At 47.9% G+C, this 26,359-nt stretch overlaps 1 protein-coding gene across 2 annotated transcripts; it reads right to left on the bottom strand.

Annotated features, from left to right (window-relative positions):
- Positions 1-663: 663 nt before the first annotated feature.
- MATCAP1 (microtubule associated tyrosine carboxypeptidase 1) lies at positions 664-23,806 on the bottom strand. 2 transcript variants are annotated; one of them, XM_089678877.1, is made up of 7 exons: positions 23,672-23,806; positions 17,888-18,432; positions 14,158-14,301; positions 12,241-12,373; positions 10,112-10,417; positions 9,687-9,784; positions 664-5,841 (listed from the first exon to the last, which is right to left on the bottom strand). In XM_089678877.1, exons 2-7 carry the CDS (start codon positions 18,407-18,409, stop codon positions 5,677-5,679), a joined length of 1,368 nt encoding a protein of 455 aa, XP_089535003.1. In that variant the 5' UTR covers positions 18,410-18,432; positions 23,672-23,806; the 3' UTR covers positions 664-5,676. The 2 variants fall into 2 exon arrangements, with proteins under 2 accessions (XP_089535003.1, XP_089535004.1); XM_089678878.1 differs by having other exon boundaries at positions 23,695-23,757.
- Positions 23,807-26,359: the final 2,553 nt, after the last annotated feature.

The raw sequence follows: 26,359 nt of genomic DNA, 5'->3' as shown, positions 1-26,359 counted from the left end.
CCTACCCAGCATATGACATCAGTGCTCCCCATCCTTGTTGGAAAGCAGGAATTTCAAAGGTGCCCAGTGACCAAGTAAATGAGGTAGCTCCCAGTGCTCTCCTTGATCAGCCTCCTCACTGAGATAAACTTCAGATACAAGCAAGTGCTGAGATGAATGTCAAGCCCTTCAAGGTCCAGTGGTGCAGGACCCAGTCCCTTAAAGTCTGGCTGCAAATGAAGAGACTGGCTTTAAAGCAGTGGAAAAATAGAAAAATCTTGATTAAAGGAAAACAGTTTGAAGAGAAAAAAAATCTGGGAAAATAACCCTTCATCCTCACAGGACACCAGCAATTAACTGAGGCATGCTGGTAGTAGGAGAGGCAATCCAGAGCTGACCTCAGTGCCCTAGTCTCCTGTAGGCTGCAGTATTACCTGATGGTGAATGACTTCCTGTGTTCCTCAATGGATGGGAAATGAATATGGGTTTCCTGTCACTGGTGCCCAGAACACAGAAAGCAGATAAGAAATTGCAGAGCTGTGGCTGTTGGCCATACACAGAAAACTAAACAACTGATCTTTTTAACATTTTTTTGATTGAAACAATTGTTTTCATAATAAAAAGATTCATCTTGAGTTTGTTCAGATTCTTCATCAAGCCCAAATCATTTCAATTAAACTGATATCTCTTTATCTATTTTTGTTCATTTATTGCAGTTGTTTTTATTAATACAATTCCTTTATCAAACAATCTTGTTACATATATGGCTGACAAAACAGAGTGTGGAAAATATCAGTGCTCACTACAGTATTTTTTCTCTGGTAATCCCCCCGTATAGGTTCTGCGTCACCTTCCAGGCATGGGTGCCACTGCCAGCTGCAGGACAGGAAGGCGTAGACGGCAGCACCCAACTATGCAATCTGTACCCCCAGAAAGTCTCCTGGACATTAACCTGGCCACAGAGGAGGAGCTAATGACTCTACCGGGTGTCACACGAGCCTTGGCGCAAAGCATCACAGCACATCGGCGTAAAATCCGAACCTTCCGCAGAGTAGAAGACCTAGCACTGGTGACGGGTGTAGGAGCTGAACACATGCTGAAGCTACGACCAGAGATTACCGTGAGAGAAATCCCTACACAATGGGCAGTAAGTGAAGGGGAGATGACACCAAGTGATGACACAAAGGAAGAAGGCAATCGACCAGAAGAGACAGAAGGTCACAAGTAGGACTCCTGAACTAGAATTATAGATATGACAGAATGTAAATAAAGTTTATTCAGAAATCCTTTTACTATACCGGCTATGAAATGTCAGCTGGATGAGTGATGAAGGCTGAGGTTAGGGTTTGTTCTATACCACATACACATAGTGCTCAGGTGACATACAATATACCTGCGATGAGCGCAGAGGTCAGGGTTCAGTCTGTAACACATAACGGTCAGATGACTAACAATGTACCAGTGATGAATACCAATGTCAAGGTTGACTGAGGTTGAAGTCAGGGTTCAGTATATAACACACACAGGGGTCCGATAATGTACAATATACCAGTGATGAAGGCTGACGTCAGGGTTCAGTCCATAATACACAGGGGCAGATGACGTACAAGATACCAGTGATGAAGGCGGAGGTCAGGGTTCAGTCCATATTACACAGGGGTCAGATGATGTACAAGATACCAGTGATGAAGGCTGAGGGCAGGGTTCAGTCCATATTACACAGTAGTCAGATGATGTACAATATACCAGTGATGAAGGCTGAGGTCAGGGTTCAGTCCATAATACACAGGGGTCAGATGATGTACAATATACCAGTGATGAAGGCTGAGGTCAGGGTTCAGTCCATAATACACAGGGGTCAGATGATGTACAATATACCAGTGATGAAGGCTGAGGTCAGGGTTCAGTCCATAATACACAGGGGTCAGATGATGTACAATATACCAGTGATGAAGGCTGAGGTCAGGGTTCAGTCTATATTACACAGGGGTCAGATGATATACAAGATACCAGTGATGAGTGATGAAGGCCGAGGTCAGAGTACATTCTGTAACACATAGCAGTCAGAGGACGTACAATATACTAGTGATAATAGCAGAGGCCAGTGTTCAGTATGTAACACAGAGAGGTCAGCCGATGTACAATGTACCAGCGATGAAAGCCAAGGTCAGGGTTCAGTATTCAACACACAAGGGTCAGATCAAGTACAGTATTACAGTGATGAAGGCCAAGGTCAGGGTTCAGTCAGAAGCACACATGGGTCAGATGATGTTCCATATACCAGTGATGAAGACCAAGCCCAGGTTTCATGCTAACACACAGTGGTCAGAGAATGTACAATATACCTGGGATGAAGGCCAAGGTCAGGGTTCAGTCTGTAACACACAGCAGTCAGAGAACATACAATATATACTAGTGATAATAGCAGAGGTCAGGGTTCAGTATGTAACACAGAGAGGTCAGCCGATGTACCTTGTACCACCGATGAGAGATGAAAGCCAAGGTCAGGGTTTGGTATTCAACACACAAGGGTCTGATCAAGTACAGTATTACAGTGATGAAGGCCAAGGTCAGGGTTCAGTCTGTAACATGCAGGGGTCAGATGACGTACAATATAAAAGTGATGAAGGCCGAGGTCAGGGTTCAGTCTGTAACATACAGAGGTCGGATGATGTACAATATAAAAGTGATGAGTGATGAAGGCTGAGGTCAGGGTTCAGTCTGTGACACATAGTGGTCAGATGACGTACAATATACCAGTGATGAGTAACAAAGGCGGAGGTCAGGGTTCAGTCTGTAACATGCAGGGGTCAGATGACATACAGTGTACCAGTGACGGGTGATGAAGGCCAAGGTCAGGGTTCAGTCAGTAACATACAGGGTCAGATGACGTACAATACACCAGTGGTGGGTGATGAAGGCCGAGGTCAGGGTACATTTTGTGACACATAGTGGTCAGATGACATACAATATATCAGTGATGGGTGATGAAGGCCGAGGTCAGGGTTCAGTCTGTAACACACAGGGGTCAGATGACATACAATATATCAGTGATGGGTGATGAAGGCCGAGGTCAGGGTTCAGTCTGTAACACACAGGGGTCAGATGACGTACAATATACCAGTGATTGGTGATGAAGGCCGAGGTCAGGGTACATTCTGTGACACATAGGGGTCAGATGACATACAATATACCAGTGATGGGTGATGAAGGCCAAGGTCAGGGCTCAGATGACGTACAATATACCAGTGTATGCATCTCATGTGTCACTCACAAGCAGGACACAGTCGCCTGTCATCTCCAGTCCTTGACCAAGTCCCTATAACAGATCAATTTAGAAAGCAGAAGACAATGAGCTCATTTCACTAATACAGCTTCTGCGGGAACAATCACCATCCTGCCATCACAGTGTTAGGACAGAGCTGCACAGAGGACTTTGGGAGTTGTCTACTTCAAGGCAATAGTGACTGATTACTAAACAGAAGGAACATGTCTCCCGAGTGTAGCAGCACTGATCCTACAAGATGGCACCTTTGTCTCTCTGATGGATCCATGAAGTTTTTATTAGTATGACTGAGCTTGTACCTTGGTGTAGTTCCAGACATACTTGGGGTTTGTCTGCTTTTCTCTTATGTATGACTACAACTCTTACTAGTCAGCGCTCACCACCTCGGCAGGCCAGACTCGATACCTTTTATATTCAAGAATGGATTTTGCTCACTTTAGACTCCAGAGAAAGCAATATCTGCACAATTCTTTAGTAAGACCTCATCTGGAATATGCAGCTCAGTTTTGGGACATCAGAGAACTGGAGAAAGATCAGAGAAGGACAACCAAACTGATAAGAGGCATGGAGGAGCTATGGGAAAAAGATTAGCTGAACTTGAGCAGAGGTGATTAAAGCAGTATTTAACCTTCTATTTGAACTTGTACCTACAGGTAAGCTTGCAATCAGGCTTACCTGGAGGTACAATAAATATCTCCTAAACAAACACAGTTTAGGAGATATTCACATCAGCAATAGCCCGTGATGTCATTCGCACATGCACAGTGACGCTCTTCATTCAGGGCACACAGTGTGCCATGGAATGCAGAGCGTCGCACCTTTCCCACATGCGTGCTTGAGAGTGAAATAGCGGCCCGACCATTCAAACGGCCATGGCATGCAAACCCCGGCAGGAAGACTGGGTGAAGATGGAAGCCCTGGCAGCTATGACAGCACACTGCTGGAGGACTTTGTATAAAAGGTACGTTTGCCATAATGTGTTAGTGTGCAGTCCATACTAGCGCATTATGGCATAAACCTGCGGAGGGGCAAGGTTTTTTCTTTGCCCAGTTCACTGCCACTTTAAGGGGGGATATGATCACCATGTTTAGGTATATACTGTAAAAGGTCCATATAGTGAACTTGGTGTAGAGATATTCACTTTCAGGTCGCTACAGAGAACGAGGGGCCACTCTTTATGTGTGGAGAAAGAGATTTTATCTCCACATACGGAAAGGCTTCTTCACAGTGAGAGCTGTGAAAATGTGGAATAGACTTCCTCAAGAGCTAGTTCTGTCCAGATCAGTGGATTGCTTTGAAAAAGAGCTGGATACATTCCTAAATATACAAAATATAACCAGATATTAACATTTAGAAGTGATAACACCGGGGTAGTTGATCCAGGGAACATTGCCTTCTGGCGATAAAGAAGGAATTTATTTTTTCCCCTGCTGGAGCAAATTGAATCATGCTTTATTGGGATGTTTTGCCTTCCTCTGGATCAGGGGTATCCGAACTATGGCCCTCCAGCTGTTGAAGTACTACAAGTTCCATCATGCCTCTGCCTCTGGGTGTCTTGCCTGTGGATGTTAGAGTCTTGCAGGGCCTCATGGGACTTGCAGTTCCTCAACAGCTGGAGGGCCATAGTTTGGACACCCCTGTTCTGGATCAACTCTGGGCATAAAATTGTGTATATGGAGATTTTCTATTGAATGAACTAGATGGATTAGATAGTATTTTTTGTTTTTTCCAACCTGTTAGGACAGCGGTGGGTTGTCAGCCTGCTGCTCGGATAATTATCTCACCTGATACACTCACACACAATACAGTTCATACCACACACATAGGTTTAGACTTCTGTCAGCCTGCTCTGGATGGTGAAAGAAGCACATGGTAAAGACCGGCCACCAGTGAGGAGTAGATCAACTGACAAATGATCAAGATTGGAAAACATCAGCATTCATGGTGATTATCTGTATCATCTCAATGGGCCAAGTTGTGTTCATTAGAAGCCAAGGGGTAAGTGTGTGGTGTCCCCCCAGGCCAGAGACATCCTAATAGATTAATCAGTTTGTGAGCTCCTTGGGGGCGGGACATGGGAGACAGTTCTTTGTGCTCTATAAATACAAGAAATAAATAAACCTGACTGGGGACGGAGCCCGCTGCCAGTATTGAGGTCCACTGTGGCAGTGCCAATCTGCTACCCCGATAAGTCTTAGAGTAAATGAAGCAGATATATAAATAATGGGTGTGTCCTCTTGATTTCATCCCCCCATAACAAAATCATGCATGCACAAAAAGGTAAAAAAGTGTTGGTAAGACACTGGTGAGAATTGATAATCGTTCGACAAAGATCTGGCAAGAGGTCAGTAGAGCCCCAAGTGGTCTACACAGCCCGAAACAATGCCGAATCATGCCAATGCCAGGGTCTGTCACTCTGGTAGCAGCATCTGCAGCTCCTCATCACTGAACTGGTTGGTCTCCATGATGTGGTGAAGCTGCTGGTGATACCTCTCCATGTCCTGCATGAAGTGTGGCAGACAAGCATTATCCAGCTCAGCAAATCTCTGCAGACCTTCAGCATCTTCAAAAGAAACCTGCAGATAGAAATCCAGACAAGTCAGACAAGTCATGTCAATGTAGAAAAACATGTTGAACAGAACAAGAGGTGTCTTGACCTAATATGTATAACTGGCACATTAAAAAAAAATGTGAAACCCCAAAACGCCAAAATGGCTACATAAGTTGCCAACCCGTAGTGACCAATAAAAATCACCAACTAAATGTACTCTTAATAGGGGGAGCTATTACAAAGTTCTCAAATCACAATATAAGTATAAATATAATACAAACAAATACGATTCTGTGCAAATATGCCAACATATAATCATGAATAGAAATTATATATTCAATCAAGTAAAATAGTATAATGACCATAAAAGTGTAAACCGTCCATAAGAGTGCGGTCTTGAAGAAAACAAATTTCTTCTTGCTAGTATTCCTTCACCATACAGTATCCATGTTTCACCCAGTAAAAAGACATAACAAATCACTCACAAAAACCAATGTGACCTCTTTAACCACTTGCCCTCCAGAAGATTTACCCCCCCTTAATGACCAGGCTATTTTTTGCTATTTCAACTTGTACTTGTGCGGTCAAACAATGCTGTACTCAAACTATATATATGTCCTTTTTTTCCCACTCAGAGCTTTTTTCACCACTGTTTTTTTATTTTTTGTGATATAAACAGAAAAAAAAAAACAGAAAATTTTGAAAAAAACCCAGGTTATTTTTTGCTATTTCAACTTCTACTTGTGCGGTCAAACAATGCTGTACCCAAACTAAATATGTGTCCTTTTTTTCCACACAAATAGAGCTTTCTTCACCACTGTTTTTTTTATTTTTTGTGATACAAAAAAAAAAAAAAAATTAAAAAAAAAACAAAAAACACATATTTTCTACTTTCGGTTACAAAAAATATCCAGTAAACTCAAAGTTAGTCATAAATTTAGGCCAAAATGTATTCTACTACATTTCTTTGGTAAAGAAAAAAATTCCAACATGTGTATATTAATTGGTTTGTGTGAAAGTTATAACTATAGCTGCAGTGATTATCCCGGTATAACCACTCAAAGTCCAGCAACGTACTAGTGCATTGCTGGCCCTTGTTGGGCATATATGTAACAGCAAAGAATATGGACATATGATGAATCGGGTCTGTAGACCAATATGACCGCAATTCATTCTTTTTTGTAATGCCCATGTTGAGGATTAGGCCCAAAAAAGGTTTAAATTCAGACCATGATAGGTTTCCATGCAAATTGTCTGGCAAGAGCTGAATTTGGGTGGGCGGTGATGTATTGTTGTGCGTATAAATTGTCTTGGCCCACAATCAATTGATACAAATCTTCTGTGAAAAACAGCGGAGGGGCTAAACGCTAGTGCTGGCAGCGAAAGGGGCTGATCCTGCTAACACTGTGTTTTTGGGAACACTATACTAAGGAGGCACTAGTATAGTTCTGTTGGTGATCAATATATTTATCCGTACAAACACTATACTAGTAATGGCGTGATCAGCGACCTACAGAGTGAGTGCGATAGTGTGTGGGTGATCTAACACTAGCTGACCCTGGCTAGGGGGGGACGCTAACTGACCCTGATGCTATGTCGCTAGTGGCAGTAATACAGTTATCAGTGAACAATTCTGTATAGTGACACTGTACTAATGGCACTGGCAGGGTAACGGGGTGATCAAAGGGTTAATAAGGGCAATCAAAGGGTTAAATGTGCTAATCTAACGTGTGTGCAAAATGTAGTACTTCCAGTTGCTGGGACGCAACCTGTTCCAGGGGTGCGCAGAGCGGCGGCGCCAGCATATACACAGCCACGCTGATACATTTGTGCCGATGTGGAGGCACATATAAATGTGAGCATTATTTCTGTATTTTTTATTATATTTTAATAATTAATAACAAGATTGCACTCTTATGGACATTTTACACTTTTATGGACATTGTACTATTATACTTTATTGGATATATCATTTCTATTCACGATTATTTGTTGGCAGATTTGCACAGAATCATGTTTTTACTAGCTGAGTATAGTTCTATTGTAACTGGTACATAACCTGGATATTTGTGATTGTACATAGAAATCATGGATCAATTATCTAATTTGGAAGATTATGTGGTAGAGAAACAGTGGGAACAAAAAAGCAGGTGAGGAAACAGGGGAAAGGGCTTAGAAACTCAGATTTTCAAATTGGGCAATCTATATTGTGCCCCCCACAGGACTTTCCAGTCATATACTGTATGTACTAATGTCAGATGGTCATTTACTGAATATACACTCACCAGCCACTTTTTTAGGTACACCTGTTCCATTGCTTGGTAACACAAATTGCTAACCAGCCAATCACATGGCAGCAACTCAGTGCATTTAGGCATCTAGAGACAACTTGCTGAAGTTCAAACCGAGCATCAGAATGGGGAAGAAAGGGGATTTAAGTGACTTTGAGCGTGGCATGGTTGTTGGTGCCAGATGGCTGGTCTGTGTATTTCAAAAACTGCTGATCTACTGGGATTTTCATGCACAACCATCGCTAGGGTTTACAGAGAATGGTCCGAAAAAGAGAAAATATCCAGTGAGCGGCAATTGTGTGGATGAAAATGCCTTATTGATGTCAGAGAATGGGCAGAGTGGTTTGAAATGATCAAATAACCACTCGTTACAATCAATGTATGCAGAATACCATCTCTGAACGCACATGTCGCAGCTTGAAGCAGATGGGATACAGCAGCAGTAGACCACACCGGGTGCCACTCCTGTCAGCTAAGAACAGGAAAGGGAGGCTACAATTCGCACAAATCACCAAAATTGGACAATAGAAGATTGGAAAAACGTTGCCTGGTTTGATGAGTCTCGATTTCAGCTGCAACATTCAGATGGTAGGGTCAGCATTTGGTGTTAACAATATGAAAGCATGGATCCATCCTGCCTTGTATCAATGGTTCAGGCTGGTGGTGGTGGTGTCATGGTGTGGTGGATCCATCCTGCCTTGTATCAATGGTTCAGGCTGGTGGTGGTGGTGTCATGGTGTGGTGGATCCATCCTGCCTTGTATCAGTGGTTCAGGCTGGTGGTGGTGGTGTCATGGTGTGGTGGATCCATCCTGCCTTGTATCAATGGTTCAGGCTGGTGGTGGTGGTGTCATGGTGTGGTGGAACCATCCTGCCTTGTATCAATGGTTCAGGCTGGTGGTGGTGGTGTAATGGTGTGGAGGGATATTTTCTTGGCACATTTTGGGCCCCTTAGTACCAATTGAGCATCATTTAAACACCACGGCCTGCCTGAGTATTGTTGCTGAACATGTCCATCCCTTTATGACTCCAGTGTCCCATCTTCTGATGGCTCCTTCCAGCAGGATAATGCACCGTGTCACAAAGCCCATAACATCTCCAACTGGTTTCTTGAACATGACAATGAGCTCACTGGACTCCAATGGCCTCCACAGTCACCAGATCTCCATCCAATAGAGCACCTTTGGGATGTGGTGGAAGGGGAGATTCGCATCATGGATGTGCAGCCAACAAATGTACAGCAACTGTTGTCATCTCAATGGACCAAAATTAATGAGCAATGTTTCCCACACCTTGTTGAATCTATGCCATGAAGAATTAAAGCAGTTGTGAAGGCAAAAGGGGGTCCCAACCCAATACTAGCAAGGTGCACCTAATAAGGTGGCCGGTGAGTGTAGATGGTAGACAATAGACTCTTCCAGTCTGCTGGCTGTGCCAAGCACCCATCTCTACTCCTAGGTCCTTCATCCAACACAACTCTATTGGTTGAGTTCATTTTAACCCACAGATGTCCCAATCCTGACAAGAACCTGAATTGTGGACTGTGTCATCCCCGCCTTGAGATTACAGAACCCTCTTACCTTCCCCAGGGAAGTCAGCAGGCGGAAGTCAATGGATCGTCTGTGCCGCAGTATGCGGATAATCCCATCTAAATAGACCTGGTCCTTGCTGAAGCAGCCTGGAAACACAACAATGCCACAACAGTTAGTGCCGAGCTGTGGCTCTCCATAGAGGTCTATAAAAGTCCGCAGATAAAGGCTCCTAGATCTGATTTCACTCTACCTTCAATGATACATACAGTATATACACTCTTCCCATGGCAACCAATCAAAATTCACTACTGATGTGACATCTGATTGGCTGCTATAAGTATATGCATTTTGTTTACAACAATACAGAATTCATGACCTCACAGACTGATCCAAGGAACTTCCTGGAACAATACAACTGGAAGAACAGAAATGATGTTCAGCTAATAGTTGGTTTTCGATCTCTGATCTCTTGCCTGGTTGGGCGGTGTCTCCCTGTCCTCGCTTGGCTCGCACACAGTACTCCCACCGTACAGCCGGATCTTCTACAAACTGCTGTAAGTCCTGGAAGAGTTCGGAGAAGCTGCAGGTGGCGGCACGGCTGACAGTGTAATAAAGTAAGGCCGCACGCCACAGGTACGGGTTTTTCCGGAAGAGGACACTGTGCAAACTGGCTAATCCTTCCTCCGTAGGGTTCGCTGGCTTCAGTCCAAACTGCTTCCGTCCTTCTGAACCGTGCCAGGGCTGCTGGGCATCATTCACCCCACGCAAGTAATGTGTGCCTGCAGCACCAGTGAGAGAAAAATGGTGGCATTAGTTGGACCTTCATCATCGGAGATTACACTACCACCTCACTCCATCTAGAGAAGTAAACCGAAATCCTGATAACTGATCAACACCCCACTCCACCCCAATATGTAAACTGAAATCCTGATACGCAGACCAGCACCCCACTCCATCCAATGTACAGACCACTACCGTGCTCCACCCAGATATGCAAACGGAAATCCTGATATGCAGACCAGCACCCCACTCCATCCAATGTACAAACCACCACCCTGATCCATCCAATGTACAGACCACCACCCTGCTCCACCCAGATATGTAAACCAAAATCCTGATGTGCAGACAGCACCCCACTCCATCTAATGTGCTGATCAGCACCCCGATCCATTTAATGTACAGACCAGCACCCCACCTCAATAAATGTGCAGACCAGCACCCCAATCTATCCAATATACAGACCAGCAACCTGCCCCATACAATGTACAGACCAGCACCCCGCTCCTCCCAGACATGTAAACCGAAAACCTGATATACAGACCAACACCCCACTCCATCAAATCTGCAGACCCACACCCCACTACAGTTAATGTGCAGACCAGTACCCCACACCATCCAATGTGCAGACCAGTACCCCACACCATCCAATGTGCAGACCAACACCCTGTCCGTTCCATCCAATGTACAGACCAGCACCCCGCCCGTTCCATCCAATGTACAGACCAGCATTCCATCCAATGTGCTGCCCAGCACCCCGCCCGTTCCATCCAATGTGCAGACCAGCACCCCGCCCGTTCCATCCAATGTGCAGACCAGCACCCCGCCCGTTCCATCCAATGTGCAGACCAGCACCCCGCCCGTTCCATCCAATGTGCAGACCAGCACCCCGCCCGTTCCATCCAATGTGCAGACCAGCACCCCGCCCGTTCCATCCAATGTGCAGACCAGCACCCCGCCCGTTCCATCCAATTTGCAGACCAGCATCCCGCCCGTTCCATCCAGTGTGCAGACCAGCACCCCCACTCCATCCAGTGTGCAGACCAGCACCCCCACTCCATCCAGTGTGCAGACCAGCACCCTGCCCATTCCATCCAATGTCCAGACCAGCACCCCAACCATTCCATCCAATGTGCAGACCAGCACCCCACTCCATCCAATGTGCAGTGCAGACCAGGACCCCATTCCATCCAATGTGCAGTGCAGACCAGCACCCCACTCCATCCAATGTGCAGTGCAGACCAGCACCCTACTCCATCCAATGTGCAGTGCAGACCAGCACCCCACTCCATCCAGTGTGCAGACCAGCACCCCACACGTTCAATACAATGTGCAGACCAGTACCCCACACGTTCAATACAATGTGCAGACCAGCACCCCCACTCCATCCAGTGTGCAGACCAGTACCTCCATTCCATCCAATGTGCAGACCAGCACCCCACTCCATCCGATCCAATGTGCAGACCAGCACCTCACTCCATCCAATGTGCAGACCAGCACCCCTCTCCATCCAAAGTGCAGACCAGCACCACGCACCTCCCATTGTGCATACCAGCACCGCCCCCCCCCCCCGTTCAATCCAATGTGCAGACCAGCACCCCACTCCATCCAATGTGCAGACCAGCACCGCACTCCATTCAAAGCGTAAATCATCAACCCACTCTATCATATATCAAGCCTATAATTAGACCAACATTTTCATCCATCCTGATACATGGCTGGCACCTCCTTCTACCGCAGTACATACACTTCCATCCCAAATTTACGATGCACAGCGGGAACACCCCCCTGACATGCAAACTGGCATGGCTCCATTTGCACACACCTATCTCGTGTCGGAGCACTCCCTCCAGCCAATGTTGCCGAGCACCCAGTAAGTTGATGGTTAATGTGGGTCGGCTATTCTCAGTCGTCATGACTGCCTGAGATAGGAGATCTTCTGTGAGTTGGACCACCACCTGGAGAGCACCAGATAAAGAGACAGCATGGAAACTTTCCAAAGTTTCACCGAAACCCCAGAGAGACAGACGGCGCCCAATATGTGTGAGGAGAGAGACAGACAGACAGCACCCAATACAGAAGGAAAGGAGAGGTGAGATAACATACAAACGAGAAAACAGAGTGTGAGACCCAATGACAGAGAATAGAGTTTTCTAAGCAACGGAAAACCCAAAGAGAAGAAAATACATTCCACTACAATATAACCCCCTCCCCCACTGCACCCTCCTACTACCTACGCATCCCGTCATTGCAACCTCCTCCTACCTCCATCCCCTTACCACTGCACCCTCTTTCTGCCTCCATATTCCTACCACTGCACCCTCCTATTGCCATCCTCCCCTCTCTGCACCCTCTTCCAAACCCCATCCTCCTATCACTGCACCCGCTTCCTTCCCCCTTCATCCGCCACTGCACCCTCTTCCTGCCCCCATCATCCCCCACTGGACCCTCTTCCAACCCCCATCATCCTCCACTGCACCGCTTCCTGCCTCCTCATCCCCCACTACAACCTCTTCCTGCCTCTTTCATCCTCCAATGCACCCTCTTCCTTCCCCCTTAATCGCCCCCTGCACCCTCTTCCTTCCCCCTTAATCGCCCCATGCACCCTCTTCCTTCCCCCTTAATCACCCCCTGCAAACTCTTCCTTCCCCCATAATCCCCTCCTGCACCCTCTTCCTGCCCCCATCATCACCCACTGCACCCTCTTCCTGCCCCCATCATCCCCAACTGCACCGCTTCCTGCCCCCATCATCCCCCACTGCAACATCTTCCTGACCCTTCATCCCCCACTGCACCCTCTTCTTTCCCCCTTCATCCACCACTGCACCCTCTTCCTTCCCCCATCATCCCAACCTGCACTCTCCATGCCCCCTTCATCCCCCACTGCACCCTCTTCCTGCCCCCATAATCCCCCACTGTACCCTCTTCCTTCCCCCATTATCCCCCACTGCAACCTTTTCCTGCCCCCTTCATCCCTCACTGCACCCTCCTCCTTCCCCCTTCATCCCCCCCTGCACACTCTTCGTGCTCCCTTCAACCCCCTATGCACTCTTTTCCTGCCCCCATCATCCCCCACTGCACCCTCTTCCTGACTCCATCATCCTCCACTGCACTCCCTATTACCGTTCACCCCTCACTGTACCCTTCTATCACCATCCTCCCCTCACTGCATCTATCTATCCTCCCCACCCTCCTACCACTGCACTTTCCTTCTAACTCTCTCCTCCTCACCTTTTTCCTAATTCCATTTCCCCACTGCAGCCTTCTATCCTCATCCTTCCCCCACCACACCCTCTTCCTACAAACACCCTTCCACAAGGCACCCTTTTTCTTCCCCCATCCTTTTACCACTGTACCGCTACCCCTGCTCCCTCCCACTGCACCCTCTTCCTTCCCCCAGCCTCCTATCACTGCACCCTTCCCTCCCCATCCACCCCCGACTGCAGCCTCCTTCTACAACCCCCACACCTCAGGGCACCCTCTTCCTACCCCCATGCACCTATCACTGCACCCTCCTACCCCCATGCACCTATCACTGCACCCTCCTACCCCCATTCTCCCCCCCACTGCACCCTCTTCCTACCCCCATGCACCTATCAGTGCACCCTCCTACCCCCATGCTCCCCCCCACTGCACCCTCTTCCTACATCCACCCTCTTACCATTGCACCCTCCCCCTCTATGTACTTCCCTCTTCCGGTCACTCTGCACACTCCATACATATGAACCCCAGCCAGTCTCACCTCCCCGCTGCAACCTTCTTTCTGCATGTAACGGCGAAAGCAGGACCAGATCTGACTCTTGCTGAGTAATTTTCCTCCAGTTATTGACTCAAAGTTCTCATAGTTTCCATATTTACTGATGACGGCATTGAGGATCCGCAGAGCCTACACAGACAGAGTCACACAAGTCAACAAAAAGACATTTTCTTCTTTATAGGATACATAAAGACCCACATATATATGGATCTACAAGCCTGTGACCAATAGTTGGTCATTCTATAATCAGGGGTCTACAAACCCAGTAACAACAGATAGCCATTCTATGAACAGGGAATGTACAAGAACACTGACATTGGTTGAGCATTCTATGAAAAGGGGATCTACAATTTCTCAGACATTGGTTGGTTATTTGGGATCTATAAGGACACTGATATTGGTTGGGCATTCTATGAACAGGGGATCTACAAGCCCTTGGACATTGGTTGGGCATTCTGGGATTTGCAATCTACAAGGACACTGATATTGGTTGGGCATTCTATGAACAGGGGATCTACAAGCCCTTGGACATTGGTTGGGCATTCTGGGATTTGGAATCTACAAGGACACTGACATTGGTTGGGCATTCTATGAACAGGGGATCTACAAGCTCTCGGATATTGGTTGGTCATTCAGGGATTTGGGATCTACAAGGACACTGACATTGGTTGATCATTCTATGAACAGGGGATCTACAAGCTCTCGGACATTGGTTGGTCATTCTTGGATTTGGAATCTACAAGGACACTGATATTGGTTAGTCATTCTATGACTAGGGGATCTACAAGCTCTCGGACATTGGTTGGTCATTCTGGGATCTACAAGGACACTGACATTGGTTGGTCATTCTATGAACAGGATCTACAAGCTCTCGGACATTGGTTGGTCATTCTTGGATTTGGAATCTACAAGGACACGGACATTGGTTGGGCATTCTATGAACAGGGGATCTACAAGCTCTCGGACATTGGTTGGTCATTCTGGGATTTGGAATCTACAAGGACACGGACATTGGTTGATCATTCTATGAACAGGGGATCTACAAGGACACTGACACTGGATTGTCATTCTGGGATTAGGGATCCACAAGCCCACTGACACTGGTTGGTCATTGTGGAATTAGAGATTTACAAGTTCGCAAACATTGGCTGATCATTCTTGGATTACAGATCTACAAGCCCAGTAACAATGATTGCTCATTTGGAGACATGAATGGGACCAAGGGGCCACCAGAAAAAGAGGACTCCTAGCAACACCAGTCAGTGTCGTAGTATCACTCAGCAGGGATAGGAGTAAAGTAATCCTTAGTAATATCTTGTAATAGATGAAATGTCAGTCCCAGCGGGTCTCAGCAGTACATGGCAGGGAAGGCAGCAGTACTCCAAGCAAAGGTTGAGCGGAGTAGTCAGGGAAATAGAAGTCCCAGTCTCTGCGTAGAGAGAGAACCCTGCCTCTGCACAGGCTCAGGTCTGCCAGTCAGGGTAAAAATGCCTCTTAGCCCTCCCTCAGACCCAAAAAAAAAGGTCCTGAGGGGCAGAGACACTAGAGGGGACGGAGGGGGCATGCACGGGCTGTTGCTGAGCAACCATCCTTGTCCCCTAACGAGTGGCTAACCCCTCAGGATCATGGCAAGTGAAAAACACAAGGAGCTGGACAGCAGGGAATCCCTTTCTCCACACCTAGTAGCAATGACTGGTCATTCTGTGATCAAGGATCCATAACCCAAGTAACAATGGTTGGTCAATCTGTGATCAGGGATCTACAAGCCTCTAGCAATCACTGGTCATTCTGGGATCAAGGATCTATAATCCTAGTAAGTATGGATGGTCATTCTGGGATCAAGGATCTACAAGCCTGGTAGCAATAACTGGTCCTTCTGTGATCAGGGATCTACAAGCCTGGTAGCAATAATTGGTCCTTCTGTGATCAGGGATCTACAAGCCTGGTAGCAATGGTTGGTCCTTCTGTGATCAGGAATCTACAAGCCTGGTAGCAATGAATGGTCCTTCTGTGATCAGGAATCTACAAGCCTGGTAGCAATGGTTGGTATTTCTGTGATCTGGGATCTACAAGCCTGGTAGCAATGAATGGTCCTTCTGTGATCAGGGATCTACAAGCCTGGTAGCAATGAATGGTCCTTCTGTGATCAGGAATCTACAAGCCTGGTAGCAATGAATGGTCCTTCTGTGATCAGGGATCTACAAGCCTGGTAGCAATGAATGGTCCTTCTGTGATCAGGGATCTACAAGCCTAGTAGCAATGAATGGTCCTTCTATGATCAGGGATCTACAAGCCTGGTAGAAATGAATGGTCCTTCTGTGATCAGGGATCTACAAGCCTGGTAGCAATGGATGGTCCTTCTGTGATCAGGGATCTAAAAGCCTGGTAGCAATGAATGGTCCTTCTGTGATCAGGGATCTAAAAGCCTGGTAGCAATGAATGGTCCTTCTGTGATCAGGGATCTACAAGCCTGGTAGCAATGAATGGTCCTTCTGTGATCAGGGAACTACAAGCCTGGTAGCAACGAATGGTCCTTCTGTGATCAGGGAACTACAAGCCTGGTAGCAACGAATGGTCCTTCTGTGATCAGGGATCTACAAGCCTGGTAGCAACGAATGGTCCTTCTGTGATCAGGAATCTACAAGCCTGGTAGCAATGGTTGGTCCTTCTGTGATCTGGGATCTACAAGCCTGGTAGCAATGAATGGTCCTTCTGTGATCAGGGATCTACAAGCCTGGTAGCAATGAATGGTCCTTCTGTGATCAGGGATCTACAAGCCTGGTAGCAATGAATGGTCCTTCTGTGATCAGGGATCTACAAGCCTGGTAGCAATGAATGGTCCTTCTGTGATCAGGGATCTACAAGCCTGGTAGAAATGAATGGTCCTTCTGTGATCAGGGATCTACAAGCCTGGTAGCAATGGTTGGTCCTTCTGTGATCAGGGATCTAAAAGCCTGGTAGCAATGAATGGTCCTTCTGTGATCAGGGATCTAAAAGCCTGGTAGCAATGAATGGTCCTTCTGTGATCAGGGATCTACAAGCCTGGTAGCAATGAATGGTCCTTCTGTGATCAGGGATCTACAAGCCTGGTAGCAATGAATGGTCCTTCTGTGATCAGGGATCTACAAGCCTGGTAGCAATGAATGGTCCTTCTGTGATCAGGGATCTACAAGCCTGGTAGCAATGGTTGGTCCTTCTATGATCAGGGATCTAAAAGCCTGGTAGCAATGAATGGTCCTTCTGTGCTCAGGGATCTACAAGCCTGGTAGCAATGGTTGGTCCTTCTGTGATCAGGGATCTAAAAGCCTGGTAGCAATGAATGGTCCTTCTGTGATCAGGGATCTACAAGCCTGGTAGCAATGGTTGGTCCTTCTGTGATCAGGGATCTACAAGCCTGGTAGCAATGGTTGGTCCTTCTGTGATCAGGGATCTACAAGCCTAGTAGCAATAACTAGTCATTCTGGATCAGAGATCTACAAGCCTGGTAGCAATGAATGGTCCTTCTGTGATCAGGGATCTACAAGCCTGGTAGCAATGGTTGGTCCTTCTGTGCACAGGGATCTACAAGCCTGGTAGCAATAACTGGTCATTCTGTGATCAGGGATCTACAAGCCTGGTAGTAATGACTGCTCCTGCTATAATCAGTTCTACAAATACATGTCTTGATCACAGCTTGGGATCTGGTAAAATGGCCGGGGTGACAATCCATTCCAACCTGCACAAGGAATTGGTCAGATGCCTCGCTATACTTCTCCACCACACTGACTGGCACTGGCTCCTCATACTGGAACTGGGGATTGTGGGTATAGTTGGACAGGAAGAATTTGTCCCTTTCCTGTGCCACATTTGTGGGTCGAAGAGCGATCAAGAGGCAAGAACTCTTCTTGAGGGTGCGGTTTGTGGTTGTGGCTCTGCTGATAGAAGGTAGAGACCCCGAGCTTCGTATTCTGCCACGAGGACTACCACTGCTATTAATGGTGCAGGTACTCTCACTTCGACGCATCCAGCTACACGTCCCCATGTAAAGGGAACATCCTGACAACCTCCTGGAGGAAGCCGGCTCCAACACCGGAGTTCTAGTCCGATTTACAGTGGTACGCGGGCAGCTGCGATTGGAGGCCGGGGATGACATCCCATTGCTCTGTGGAGACATTCTCTTAGGTTTGGCAGAGTAACCGCGCACGGAGGTAGATGACATCCCTCTGCTGCAAGACGGGTGACCGGAATCCAGAACCATTCTGATTACACAGAGAACCGAACCTGAGGAGAGAAAACGTGAATGTCACACACACAGAAACAGAGGGCAGTACAACAAAATGGATGTATTCTTCACAACGCCCCAAACTTACATTCTGACCAACAGATGTGCACAATACAGACAGTTCATGCTTCAGCCATTGTCAGTATGTGATGTCCAACGCCCCGTGTGCATAATACCCCATGTACACAGTATAAACACCTCTTTTACACAACATAACACCCCAAATACATAACACCCCATATATACACAATATAAAACACCCCATGTACACAACAGAACACCCCATATACATAACACCCCATGTACACAATATAAACACCTCTTTTACACAACATAACACCCCATATACATAACACCCCATATACATAACACCCCATATACATAACACCCCATATACACAATATAAACACCTCTTTTACATAACATAACACCCCAAATACATAACACCCCATATACACAATATAAACACCTCTTTTACACAACATAACACCCCATATACATAACACCCCATGTACACAATATAATACCTTGTATACACAATATAAACACTTCTTTTACACAACAGAACACCCCAAATACATAACACCCCACATACATAACACCCCATGTACACAATATAACACCCCAAATACACAATATAATACCTTGTATACACAATATAAACACCCCATGTACACAACACCCCCTGTACAGTATATAATACCTCTTGTACACAATATAACTCCCCTTGTACATAACACCTCCATGTACACAATATAATACCCCTTGTACACAATATAACACCCCATATACACAACACCCCTTGTACATCACACCCCATGTACACAATATAACTCCCCTTGTACACATCACACCATATACACAAATATAACACCCCATATATACACAATAGAACACCCCATATACACCACACCCCATGTACACAATATAACATCCCTTGTCCACAGCACTGAGCCCAGAGACAGATGCAACATATAGCTAGATATGCTAGGTCCAGGCACATCAGAGGACGGAGATGAGATAGACTGATAGTCTTATTATCAGAGGGAATGCGGGGAACACAGTTCTGGCACCTCCAGAACTAAATGTATGTAATGGCAAGAGGTGCTGGGGTGTGCTGGAAAGTCTATTGATGCTGGGGATCTATTGTCACTGGGGGGTCGATTGTTGCTGTGGAGGTCCTTTGTGGCTGGTGGGGGATCTATTGTTGAGGAAGGGTTTATCAGTGCTGGCTGCTGGGAGATCTGTTGTTGCTGCTGGGGTATTTTGATGCTTTGGGGGGGGGGGTCTATTGCTGCTGGCTGCAGGGGATCTATTTTACTGCTTTTCTTATTATTAACAAATTCCATACAAAAACATTGTACATTGTACAATGATACTTGGCTGTGCATTCTCTATAAGGAGTGGTAATGGGAGGTGGGTAGGGGGTGGAACCAAGTGACTGTGCTCGGAGGTAGGTAGGTAGGTAGGTAGGTGGGTGGGTGTGTACACATACATGACAGAGGTAAACATTCACAGTGCTGAAGAGAAAAGCAAGTGAACCCATAGACTAATTAATTTAACGCAAGCTGATTAGAGTCAGCAAATTGCACACCCAAAGTTCAATTAATGGAATGAGTTTGGAGGTTCAGAGCTACTTTGATTGATAAAAGACAGTCAAGTATTTTAAGACTGCTGTTCATAAGAAGCATCAGATGATGAGAACCACGCCTCCCAAGAAGCATCAGTTGATGAGAACCACGCCTCCCAAGAAGCAACAGTTGATGAGAACCACGCCTCCCAAGAAGCATCAGTTGATGAGAACCACGCCTCCCAAGAAGCATCAGTTGATGAGAACCACGCCTCCCAAGAAGCAACAGTTGATGAGAACCACGCCTCCCAAGAAGCAACAGTTGATGAGAACCACGCCTCCCAAGAAGCATCAGTTGATGAGAACCACGCCTCCCAAGAAGCATCAGTTGATGAGAACCACGCCTCCCAAGAAGCATCAGATGATGTGAACCACGCCTCCCAAGAAGCATCAGATGATGTGAACCACGCCTCCCAAGAAGCATCAGTTGATGTGAACCACGCCTCCCAAGAAGCATCAGTTGATGAGAACCACGCCTCCCAAGAAGCAACAGTTGATGTGAACCACGCCTCCCAAGAAGCAACAGTTGATGTGAACCACGCCTCCCAAGAAGCATCAGTTGATGTGAACCACGCCTCCCAAGAAGCATCAATTGATGAGAACCACGCCTGCTAAGAAGCATCAGTTGATGAGAACCACGCCTCCCAAGAAGCATCAGTTGATGAGAACCACTCCTCCCAAGAAGCATCAGTTGATGAGAACCATGCCTCCCAAGAAGCATCAGTTGATGAGAACCACGCCTCCCAAGAAGCATCAGTTGATGAGAACCATGCCTCGTAAGAAGGAGCTCTCTGAAGACATACCATCATGAGTAGTTGATCTGCATGAAGCTGCAAAGGGATACAAAGCAACCTCTAAGTGTTTAGGTGTCCATGAGTTGACAGGGAAATTGTCTATAAACGGAGACAGTTTAGTACTGTGCGTTCTCTTCCTAGAAGTGGGTACCAGCCAAGAGGTCTCCTAAACCAAGAGGTCTCCTAAACCAAGAGGTCTCCTAAACCAAGAGGTCTCCTAAACCAAGAGGTCTCCTAAGGCACAACACAGAAACCTCACTGAGGTAAAGAAAAAACCACCAGTAATAGCTAAAGTCTTGAAGACATCTCTGGAACTGGCAAACATTCCTGCTCATGAGTCTACCATGTGTAAGTCTTTGAACAGGCAGTGTCAGGCTCCGCCCAACGGGATCTCTAGTGGTCCACGGCACGGGGTTTCCCAGGACGTGGAGTCTAAGTCCCAGTCTGCCTTTTCACCAGGGCCCCTGATGGTGGGGATGGACTTGGTGCAAGACTGAAACCAGGTCGCGTTCCTGGGCACCCCCGGCGGCGGCAGAGGGGTCCCGCTGAGGGTATGTGCCCGGGTTGAGCCTGCTGTGAAGGGGATGACAGATCCCGATCTGAGCGGGATGGATGGGCGACTGTCAGGGGTAAGCGAGGTCAGACTAGCCGGGTCGGTATCGTGCGGGCAGCGTGGTACAGGGGGAGTAAGCGGAGAATGGTCGGGGTCACAAGCCAGGTTCAGCAGGTAGCGGGCAGCGCGGTACCGAGGGTCAGGCAGAAGGATGGTCAGGGACGAGCCGGGGTCAGAGCAGGAGAGGGTCAGCGTATATCAGAACAGGCAGAGTTTGGCAACAAGGAAACGTACTTACAGGACAGGAACAAGACCTTGCGGCAACTTGGATATGCACAGGGCCGTTTAAATAGAGCGCCCTGTTCTTCCATTGGTGCGGCCGCGATCGCTAGTGCGCATGCGCGGCCGCCGCCGCGATCGCCGAGGACCCAGCGCTCTGCGCATGCGCGCACCGCCGCGAGCCCGGGATCCCTGACAGGCAGGGTGTCCATTGCAGAACATCACAGAGGAAGCTGCTGCTCTCTCCCCCAAAAAAAAAAGAAAAAAAAGAAAAAAAAACAAAACATTGCCATGCACCGGAAGTTTGTTAAAGAGCACCATGGAAAACTGCAACACTATTGGGAAATGAACTGATGATTGTTCGGGAAGAATACGCAGCACTAAGTATGGCGCAAGAAGGGCACAGCTTACGAACAAGAAATCATCATCTCAACCGTGAAGTATGGTGGAGCGAACATCATGACTTGGGCTTGCAAAACTGCCTTGGGGCCTGGACCTCTTGTCATCATTGAGAGGAAAATGAAGTCCTAAGTTTACCAAAATATCCTGCAGGACAATGTTGGGGTGGTTGTCCATCAGCTGAAGCCCGATAGAAGTTGGTGATGCCGCAGGACAATGTTGGGGTGGTTGTCCATAAGCTGAAGCCCGGTAGAAGTTGGTGATGCCGCAGGACAATGTTGGGGTGGTTGTCCATCAGCTGAAGCCCGGTAGAAGTTGGTGATGCCGCAGGACAATGTTGGGGTGGTTGTCCATCAGCTGAAGCTCGGTAGAAGTTGGTGATGCAGCAGGACAATGTTGGGGTGGTTGTCCATAAGCTGAAGCTCGGTAGAAGTTGGTGATGCAGCAGGACAATGTTGGGGTGGTTGTCCATCAGCTGAAGCCCGGTAGAAGTTGGTGATGCCGCAGGACAATGTTGGGGTGGTTGTCCATCAGCTGAAGCCCGGTAGAAGTTGGTGATGCCGCAGGACAATGTTGGGGTGGTTGTCCATCAGCTGAAGCTCGGTAGAAGTTGGTGATGCCGCAGGACAATGTTGGGGTGGTTGTCCATCAGCTGAAGCTCGGTAGAAGTCGGTGATGCCGCAGGACAATGTTGGGGTGGTTGTCCATCAGCTGAAGCTCGGTAGAAGTCGGTGATGCCGCAGGACAATGGCCCCAATCAGTGAAGTACTGTAACTCCACCACAGACTGGCTTCTGAAAACGAAGAAGCACCATTTGGATTGGTCCAGTCAGACCCCCCGACCTTAACCCCACAGAGGAGCTATGGAATGGCCTCCAGAGAGCCGGTCACAGCAGTCCAAGATGAAGCAGTTGTGTAGAGAGGAGCGGTCAATAATTCCTCCCCAACATTGTGCAGATAGATGACAGGACCAGGGACATCGGAGGACAGAGATGACAGGACCAGGAACGCAAGAGGACAGAGATGACAGGACCAGGCACACCAGAGGATGGAGATAACAGGACTGGGGATATCAGAGGACAGAGATGATAGGACCGGCAACACCGGAGGACAGAGATGATAGGACCGGGCACACAGGATAGAGAGGACAGAGATGACAGGACCGGGCACGCCGGAGGATGGAGATGACAGGACCGGGCACGCCGGAGGACGGGGATGACAGGACCGGGCACGCCGGAGGACGGGGATGACAGGACCGGGCACGCCAGAGGACGGGGATGACAGGACCGGGCACGCCGGAGGACGGGGATGACAGGATCGGGCACGCCGGAGGACGGGGATGACAGGATCGGGCACGCCGGAGGACGGGGATGACAGGATCGGGCACGCCGGAGGACGGGGATGACAGGACCGGGCACGCCGGAGGACGGGGATGACAGGACCGGGGATATCAAAGGACAGGGTTGACAAGACCAGGGACAGGGGAAGATGGAGATGACAGGACCGGGCATATGTAGAAGAGTACACGGACAGACATGACAGCAGGTCCGGGCATGGGGAGGATGACATGTATAGTACACGTACCGGAGGACGGGGATGACACTCACTCTGAGTGGATTATCCGGTTCGGTCTCTCCGGGATGTGACGTCACGTGACTCGCCCAGCTCGGTGGAAAGAATAGAAAGGCGGAACATATCAGATCCCCGCCCCGCGTACCATGTGACTGACAGTACAGAACACCCAGAGGGGAGTGGCGATGATGTAAGAGATACTGAGGGCGGGGTCTGCAGCCAGACGCAGTTTATCTCGTCTAGGCTCTCTAATAGAGTCTGGCTGCAGAGTGGAGCTCCATTCTCTACAGGAAACATGTGACCTCCACTTCCTTGAGTTGTGTCTATTGGTTGTTTGTTACGTTAAAGTTAATTAAATTTAAAGAAAGGTGGAGTAGAGGTCACATGCTTCCCATCAAGTGGAGCTCCACTCTGCAGCCTTGGCATGTTTGCTACAGCAGAGTTCACTAGAAAAAAAAAAGGGAGTGGAGGTCACATGATTCCATTCTGCCAGACCCCCTCTCCCCTTTCATACAGACAGGTGCTTGGCCCCGCCTCCTTATTGGCTGCATCACTTGGCGGTGTGATCAGAAGTCAGCCAGAGGACAGTCGTGGATAGGAGTGGGGAGTGTCCGCCATGTTATCTCATTATTATTATTATACAGTATTTATATTGCGCCAATGGTTTGCTCAGCGCTGTACATTACAATGGGGGACAATACATGAGACCGTACAGTAACAATACAATACAATACACGAGGGGTTCGAGGGCCCTGCTCCTTGGAGCTTACAATCTAGGAGGGAGGGGATGGTGGTACAGGAGGAAGTGGCTGTGGGGGATGGAGTGGTAGGAAGAGTGGAGGAGATCAGCAATTAGGTGAGGGCGGGGTAGACTTCCCTGAAGAGATAGGTTTTCAGGGTGCACCTAAAGGTGAGGAGGGTAGGTGACAGTCTGATGGATTGGGGTAGTGAGTTCCAGAGGATGGGGGAAGCCCTGGAGATGGGCATGGGAGGAGGAGACCCAGGGGCAGACTGACCATTTGGAAACTCGGGCACTGCCCAAGGGCCCGGGGTCAGTAGGGGGCCCCATGAGATGCCCCTGGTACCTTTTGCATAGGCTTTTTTGAGTTTGGGCAAGGGCCCCATGATCCCCTATTGCCCAGGGGCCCCATGAGTTGTCAGTCCGCCCCTGGAGGTATGGATAAGGTGATCAGATGTCCTTGATTTTATTGGGCTGTCCCCGAAACAAGATTGTCCCTGCTTTCTTTACAGCTTTACCAATGGTGTTCCTGGCCCAGGCAACTGCGGGATAATCCATTTTAGCAACTTTTCGGTGATTGGCCTGGAGCAGGAGGAAAGGGTATGCTTGCTTCCAGCTGTGTACAAGCTTTTCGATTATGTCACATCCTAATACCATAAGGTCTTCCAGGTCCTCCTTCCAAGCCCTTTCAGCTTATGTAGACTTTTTTGCGCATGGTAAGGAAATGAATTATTTGGCGCCTTGCTTGTGATGATGACCTGTGGTGCACATCTGGGCCTGGAGCTGGTAAGTCTACTCTACACTAGGGTACAGGTGAAGGGCCAGGACAAGAGGGTGGGTGGGCATCCAGAAGCAGCAGCTGCCCAACGCACAGCGTTTTAATGTGGCGGAAGGAAGGGTGGGGGTGCCATGTGGTAAATCAGTAGGAAGAGACAACAATGACACTTTGGGGTTTATTTATTAAAGCTGTATTGTGCAAAATCAGGCTCTGCATAGAAACCAATGAGCTTCCAGGTTGTATTGCCAAAGCTTAATTGAACAAGCTGAAGTAAGAAACTGTTTTCAATGCAGAAGTGAGTCTGATTTTGCACTCTCCAGCTTTAGTAAATAAACCGCATTGTGAAATTTCTATACTGAACTGGATTGTGACTGGAGAGCCTTTTGCTGGCAGTCAATTAGGCCTAGGACATGACCTGTCACATGAGTGCATTGGTGACAGCCTGTGAGAGATGAAGGGGGGTGCTGGAGAGGTGACATGCTCCATACAATGCCACCGAATCCTCCCCGTCCTGCAAGTATATGGTGGCTTCTGCAGCTGTTCAGGTGCTACCACTGGCTATGAGGGGAGGGAACTCACTAGTAGATGACAGACTCCAGAGACTCCCTAGCAACACCATGCCAAGGTCCAATGAGTACAATTCAAAGAGGGATCTCACCAGCAAATGGGAGGGTTTTGTCACGGGGGATTTTATTGGGAGGACTTTATGTTTGGGAGGCACTTTGTGCGCTACTTACTTTTGGCCTCTACACTCGAACCAGAGTGAAGTAGGGTCAGGTGGTATTAAGCCATACCCCTTTAAATCCCTCCCACTGTTTGCACAATTTGGCCACACCCATCATTTGGGGTAGCGTACTTTGTGTGCCACTATTATCCCACCCCCTGCACTGCCCCACCGGGTCCCTTTGAGAACGTGCGTGTGCACAAAACGCGTCAGGGGGAGCCTACGTGCTGACGTCATGCCGCCGAGTCCATGCGATGTTCCGGCAGCCATCTTTGTAAGTGATTTTATTGCTGGTTCACATCATGCTCTACATGGTTGCTGTTAATTTTAATAAATATACTGCACTATATTGTGCTGTCTCCGGGCTCTGTTTGTGTGCTCTCCCTTTAGGAGGGACTTCATCCTTGGATTGATCAGTGACTGGTGGTAGGATGTGGGCGGATACGTTCCAAGGAGTCA

Source organism: Staurois parvus, unplaced genomic scaffold (assembly GCF_062004578.1).
Source record: "Staurois parvus isolate SC_StPar_1 unplaced genomic scaffold, SC_StPar_1.0 ptg000211l, whole genome shotgun sequence".
NCBI classification, from domain to species: Eukaryota; Metazoa; Chordata; class Amphibia; order Anura; family Ranidae; genus Staurois; species Staurois parvus.
This window is presented reverse-complemented; position numbering and strand designations above follow the sequence as displayed.

Coding starts and splice junctions, on each gene's coding strand:
- MATCAP1 (XM_089678877.1), bottom strand. CDS start 18,409: ATGGTTCTGGATTCCGGTCACCCGTCTTGCAGCAGAGGGATGTCATCT. Junction 14,302..17,887: donor CTGACCAATTCCTTGTGCAG/GTTGGAATGGAT, acceptor CTGTCTGTGTAG/GCTCTGCGGATCCTCAATGC. Junction 10,418..12,240: donor AGTGCTCCGACACGAGATAG/GTGTGTGCAAAT, acceptor CTGGTGCTGCAG/GCACACATTACTTGCGTGGG.